General features: G+C 41.2%; 1 protein-coding gene across 1 annotated transcript; it reads right to left on the bottom strand.

Moving 5' to 3' along the window:
• Positions 1 to 339: 339 nt before the first annotated feature.
• TIMM21 (translocase of inner mitochondrial membrane 21) lies at positions 340 to 6,260 on the bottom strand. Its single transcript, XM_014258301.2, has 6 exons — positions 5,796 to 6,260; positions 4,518 to 4,580; positions 4,321 to 4,418; positions 2,978 to 3,051; positions 1,090 to 1,195; positions 340 to 999 (listed from the first exon to the last, which is right to left on the bottom strand). Exons 1-6 carry the CDS (start codon positions 6,082 to 6,084, stop codon positions 907 to 909), a joined length of 723 nt encoding a protein of 240 aa, XP_014113776.1. The 5' UTR covers positions 6,085 to 6,260; the 3' UTR covers positions 340 to 906.
• Positions 6,261 to 6,611: the final 351 nt, after the last annotated feature.

Raw genomic sequence — 6,611 nt, 5'->3', positions numbered from 1 at the left:
GAAGCACCCTGGTAAATCTGCTTAGCTAGCAAGTTGATGCAGACAGCAAAAGAAAATAATGCTGAGCACTTTACAGACGAAAGACATACCCTGACGAACACCTCATGTGTGTTTATAACATGTAGATGCAGACAAGGTGGAAAGAGAGAAGTTTAAATGGAATATTGTGGTTTTCAAAACATTTTGAAGGTATGTCCAACCCAAATCCCCCCTGACACAGCTTGAGGCCATGTCCTCTTGTTCTGTCAGTAGCTGCCTGGGAGAAAAGGCCAATCCCCACCTTGTGACAACCATGCAGAGCAGCATGGCAAACACTGGAATGAGCAGATGGCAGTGGTATTCTGTTTGCTGGTAATTTATTTAGAAGACACCAATATTCAAGTCTTTATCTTTAGTTGTCTGTCATGGGTGTGTGCCTCCACCATTCCTACCTTTACATGCTCTTTTGCATAACTAACATTCTTATTTTACCTTCTTACCTACAAATGTATCCAAAATGAAAACAGTAGAGTTCTGTCTACAGTTAAACTACCCCTTTCTTTATGCAATGGTAGTGCGAAATCCAAACCAAGAAAGACAAAAAACTCCTCATCCAAACCCAAAACCTTGGAAAATCTGGGCATTGGGTGTGCAGAACTATTGCCCATGATTAAACTGTTTATTAGGAGGCATTATTTTCCCATGTCAAGAATATCTGCCATGATAGTTCTGCTATATTTCATTGGTTTCACTTTAAATCCTGTATCTGTTATTATCAAAAGTCCTTAGTGGAGGCCCTGAGAGGCTACTTCCGGTAACACAGCCCTGAAGCTGCAAGACACAATTGGCAACACCACACAATTCTTGTGTAGACTGTCTGCAACAACATTATCCAATGTGAGATAAGGCAGCAGCTTTCATCATCGGCTATCTGTTGTCCTCTATGACAATGGTTCTTCTCGGATAGGTCTCAACATCCACAAAAATGTAGCGAACCTCAAATCTTCCTGTTTCAAGATTCTGGAAAGAAAAATTTCAGAGTGTTTTTTTCTCTTTTGTAATTTAAATTCAAGACTAAGCTCGTCAGGTGTACCAAGCAATTGTACATACCTCTTTGACTTCCACATGGACTGTTCCCTGTTTCCCCGATTCAGTGCCCTCAATATAAAACTTCAAACGCAGATGTTTCAGTCCATCCTTTACGTATTCAATGTGACTAAAAACAGCAACACAAAACAAAAACCCAACCACCCAGCAAGAATACAGATTATATGCTATTTAAGACTTCAAATTTAAACTTACTTAGAGGAGTTGCTTACTTATTTTGTAAGAAAGTGTATTCCGGTGGTGTCCTTATGCTACCTTGGGTTCCTTCTCTACTGCTTCTCTCAAGCTTTACTGTGAGTGCCTAAGGACTAGTGGAGTTAGAAGAGCTAATTAGCTGCTGAGGATTAAGAAATGAAATGCTTAAATGTCCTCACCCCAGTCCTCCCCTCAAAACTGAAAATCAATCCAATGCTGAAGACCATGCAACTTCCTTGTATTTATTCTAAAGAAGCCCCAGATTGGGAGCCTGACATCTAGATGATGACCCCACATCACCAAGTTGTTCTTCCAGATTTTTTTAGGCACTTAAACTAAGTTATCAAACCAAAACACACACAGCATGTTTTTTTTCAAATTAATTATCAGGTTGGTTAAACCACATCAAAGCAACCAGTTTACTATGTGTTTTACTTACTTTGGCAATAATTTTGTTCTGCTGAAATTGTGTAATTTTGGCACTGATATGAGATCTCCAACCTAAATGCTGGTATTTAGACTGGAGTTGAGTTATGCTCAAATATTAAATAAATAGCACATAACTTTCAAAGTGACCACTTTGGGAAACCAATAATCCCATGAGAGTTCTGGTGCCAGTTTGTTTCCTGCTGAAATTATTAACTGCTGTTTAGCACCAATCTCTTACTTCCGTCAGTCATGCCCAGGTACACACTGTGAAATAAATTTCCAATACAGTTTAAAGTGACACGATGGGGTAGAGAGAATAAATATGAATAGTCTTACTGCAGTAAATTTATATTCAAGGTGTTCATACACAAAAAAAACCCTGTAGATTTCGAGACATTTAAGATCATTCTTATACTGCAGATGCAAAGCCTACAATCCTACACAGTTCTTAGCTCAAAAAATTAATTTGAAATACTAGGCATTCAAAATGATGGAAATTAAATACTAGGAAAGCTGTTTCATAGTACATTTACTTATTTACAGACAGGTGCTCAAAATGTTTGTGCACATCTATTTCATTTAGCAGCTTCACTTTAAACATTTTTTGAAAGAGTCTGGTGAAGAGATAAAGTTTCAACCAATAAAAGCCACTTTCCTCAGACAAAATAAAAAATCTCCATTTCTTGGTTCAACCTGTGCCTGGGCTTATGTTTCATCCCTTATGAAACCTCACTGAACGTGTTCCTGTCAAATAACCCAATAAAGGCAAAGCAAGGGAGGACTTACATTTTGTAAGAAATAGTTCTGTTGTTTCTTTCAAAAGGAAATAAATAGACACACTCATGAAAGGCTTAGGTGATGTTCTGTTAAATACTCAGTAGAGATGTTGCCTCAAGTACCAAAAGGCATTCTGCATACCAGCTCCATATAGTCTCAAACTGTAAACTTCTGTCAGATTACTGCTCCCCGCCAAGCAAGCCTAGGCCTTTGTACTACTCTTTTCAGACTCGTACTATTTTTGGAGAGCTCTATGTCTACCATAATGAATATTACTTGCTTTGAGGCACTCAGAACTCGCATTTTATATTGTATGAACACTGTATTAGAGGTATATGGCACACAAGAGGTCCTGCAAAAAACTTCTGTGTTCATTCAAAAGTGACAGGATAGGTCACATTCAGTTCATCACTCTAGAACTAACTTGTGATCCAAAAATATCTTTGCTATGCAAAAACAGATGTTGTATGGGGCAAACACCAACAGGTACCTGACATGCTGTCGTCTGCCTCTTCTTGTTGCCTCTCCATAACCTTTGACTGAGTCACCAAAAACAGCAATTACCTACAAGAGAAAAGAGGTTTGAGCTGTCAGAAGGAATCACATACAAACAGATATTCCAGTATCAGCTCACGCCTCTGCTGTGAATGCATCTTCTTTCAACAAAATGCTCCTGGAGAATCTAACATGTAATGAATCAAGTGTTTATGAAAGAAAACAGTTTAAGAAAAACTCTTCTGTATTTACAGTCCTTTATTAAACATTTAAAATAAATCCTATTGATATCTTTCATTTTTATTGTTCTCTGAGATGAAGACATGGAAACTGACATTTTGTGTAAAAAGGAAAAAAAGCACAAAATATTTGCTCACATCTCCTCCAAGAGAACATGTTTCAAAGTTTAAAATGCAAATACACTCCCTTTTGTATTATCTAAAAAACACTACTGAATAATAAATTCAGTATTTTTTTTTCAGATCTATTAAGTCAGAGTAGATCAATTTAGTCTTAAACTTACTTTAAATTTGGTTCGAAGAGGAGGTTAAGTTTTACTGTGCAAATACTGGAAAGAATCTGTAATTCTACAAACTTTTTCCAAAGCAGTTTTCATTTTCATTTGAGTAACAACTTGTCACTTCATGTCTAGATTATTCTCAAAGGCATCTGCGGCAACCTTGTTTGAAGGATGTTTTATCTGAAGTACTGTTTCATAAAATCTAGTTTCACATAGATTTTTGTTTACACCTAGCTATGACAACTGTGTGATCCCATGACTGCTCTCTGCCTGTTTTCCTGTTAGCCAAAGGAATGCTAATTGTGCTTCAAATGAAGAATTTAAGTTCCTGGGTACCAATGCAGTGCTTCACAGTATGACAGAACTACAGTAAAGTGTCACAAAAGAGTAAGTGTGCAGAGAAAAGGCAGCAGGTTAGATCTACAGAACTTAGTGGGACCAGTTGCCTCTCTGACCCACAGAATTCAAGTGCTACATTTAGCACACACTCAGGTAAGCCCTTCAGACTTTCTCTATGGTGACACAAGCACATTCTCTGAAGGGCAGACTGTATTTCCATCAGTTTTTGTGCTGTGGCACACTCACTTGGCTTCTAGCAGGCTAGTTCACACAAGCTCAATGCTTGCACTGACTTGTCCTAAATGAAGGCTTTGCTCTGGAGGTGACCCACCCCATGCTGGCTAAAAGCACTGGCAGAACTGCTCAAGCAGCACATGGGTCTTCACATAGCTTGTGAGATTTCTTGTGCAAAATTTTGACTTAAGAGAGACAGTAACTACTGAGAAACACAAATTTATGACTAAAGTTCAAAAACCAACCTCGGGGTGAGATCTGCATTTCTCCAAGGCATCTCCATAGATCTTATTTGGACTAGAAGAAGAGAATAGCTCTTTAAAAATGACGTAGAACAAACCACCTGTAACAGAAACAACAGCAGATGGAATGAAAACTTATCAAACCAGATGGAATTAATGAAAAGTGTCTTCTGATAAAGAATGTAATTTAAAAAAATAACCTGTAACACCAATTCCAACAAGCACCACAATAAAATAGGTAAAGTCTCTTCCAGCTTCTTTCACTGAAATTAAACAAAAAACAACACATAAGTTACAACCTTGGATAATAACACTTGTATGACTTTCTTACATAAATGCTCTTCTGTTAGCCTGTTGCTCAAATAACATTTCAGCAAAAGAAAAAATCCAGTAAGTTTCCATAACTCCTCATTGCTGTAAAAGAGACCATGGAACATCTCTTATATTGTACAGGGCATGTTCACATCTCTGTGTTAAGCCTTATTATTTTCTGTTTGCCAGATGTTTTCAAGATCCAAAGTAGCAATTACTGCTCCTTTTTCAGCACATGAGAGCTAGGTTCTTTTAGGAACTAATGAGGTATTTAGCACTGTAGCATTCATGCTACCACCTAAATCCACAATCACTGCAATCCTTATGCAAAGAAGTAAAGATAAAAAAGTGAAAGCTCATAACTTGCGCATACTGAAAAGAACTGATTTTATGAATTAGCAATCAATAGAACAATAAAAGGGGAATATTAGACCAAAATACATATTTTATTTATTAATGTAATTAACTGCTGTTTCTCTGATTAGTTTTCAATTTTGATCTAAAGTACAAGTGTCAGTGTACACTGAAAAATAAGTTATATGAGATTCTCTGTTTCAAAATATTTGAGTACTTGGAAAGAGACTACTATCTTTTAGTGATAAGGTGTGCATTTTCAGTGGAGTATGGATTATGGAGGAAACGTTAATAACCATTTATCCTGCAGTCTTCTCAGGAGTTGAAAGTTTTATAAGTAATTTCAAAGTACTTAGATTTTCTGAGGCTAATCATGTAACAATCACTTTTCACTGAAGTGAATGAGACCAACTAAAGTGAAGGTAATCCATAAAGAAATTACCATCACATGTAGAGCTTTGACAATTTTGTTGGAGGTGAACTTATTTCAAAAGGCTTACAGACAGGCTGCACTGTGGTAGGTTTTCCTTATGAAAAGGAAATCGAGAGACTATTACATCTTGTGCCTGACACTTACTTAAATCAACAGTCTGCTTAGAAGAATTCCCATAAATTTGTTCTGATTGTGCAATGCATACACAGAAATATAACAGCCGCTCCAAACAATACAATGTGAAAAGAAACCCGCTTGGTGTGCTTTTTTCCTAGATGCTTGTTGTTTGGAACTACAAACTACAAACCACTCCAAGACTTTAGCTGCAATAGGAACCGTCTCCAGCCCTTCTGAGCAGCCACAGCATCCTCTGCCTTACCTTTCTGTGCCGCCGACACCAGCGTTTCCTCGTTCAGCGCCCTTTGCACGGACACATCTTTGCTATCACCGCCAGGTTTTGCAGCTTTCAGCCCTCCCGTCTGCGTCCCGATGCTCTGACGGGCGGCCCTGAGCAGCAGCGGGGGCTGGTGCCGCCACCTGAGGCAGGAGCAGGACCCGGTGGCGGTGCCGGTGCCCAGGAGCGCCCACCCGCGAGGGGCGAGCAGCCAGCGGCCCAGGCAGCCCCGCCCGAGGGAGGCGGGCAGTGCCCGGGGCAGCACCCCGGCCATGGCTCCTGCCGCCCTCACAGGCGCACGGCCGGGGCAGGCGAGCCGAACGGAGAGTTTGTGCCGCTCGCCACCGCTCCCCCGCGGAACCCTCGGGGAAGTGCCCGGGCAGCCTGCTGCTCCGAGCGGCCGCTGCCCCAGCTCAGAAGCCCACCTGGACCTTTACCGCCGGCGGCCGCCGCTGGCCGCTGCCCCGGCGGAAATGCTTGGGACGGCGGAGCATCGAGCGACGGCAGCAGGTCCTGGGAGCGGTAGTTTGAGGGGGCTCCCTCTCTCGCCCGCCGCCGGGAGCGGCTCCCAGGCAGGTCACTACAGCGCCCACCATGCCCAGCGCCGCCGCCGCCACCGCTACAGACAGCCCTCCGCGGGCGGGGACCCCCGGCTCGTCTCAGGGGGAGGGGAGAAGAGGCTGCTCGCGGCGCCTGCGGTCACCCTTTTAAAGCTGCGTTTTCATATGTGTTTTTCTTGGTCTTGCACACATATATGTGTTAAAGCCATGCAGTTGACATTTCCACGGATGGAGACGGCAA

The sequence above is a fragment of the Pseudopodoces humilis genome, chromosome 1 (genome assembly GCF_049639895.1).
Source record: "Pseudopodoces humilis isolate 2021_Gansu_Grassland_sample_001 chromosome 1, ASM4963989v1, whole genome shotgun sequence".
Classification (NCBI taxonomy): Eukaryota; Metazoa; Chordata; class Aves; order Passeriformes; family Paridae; genus Pseudopodoces; species Pseudopodoces humilis.
This window is presented reverse-complemented; position numbering and strand designations above follow the sequence as displayed.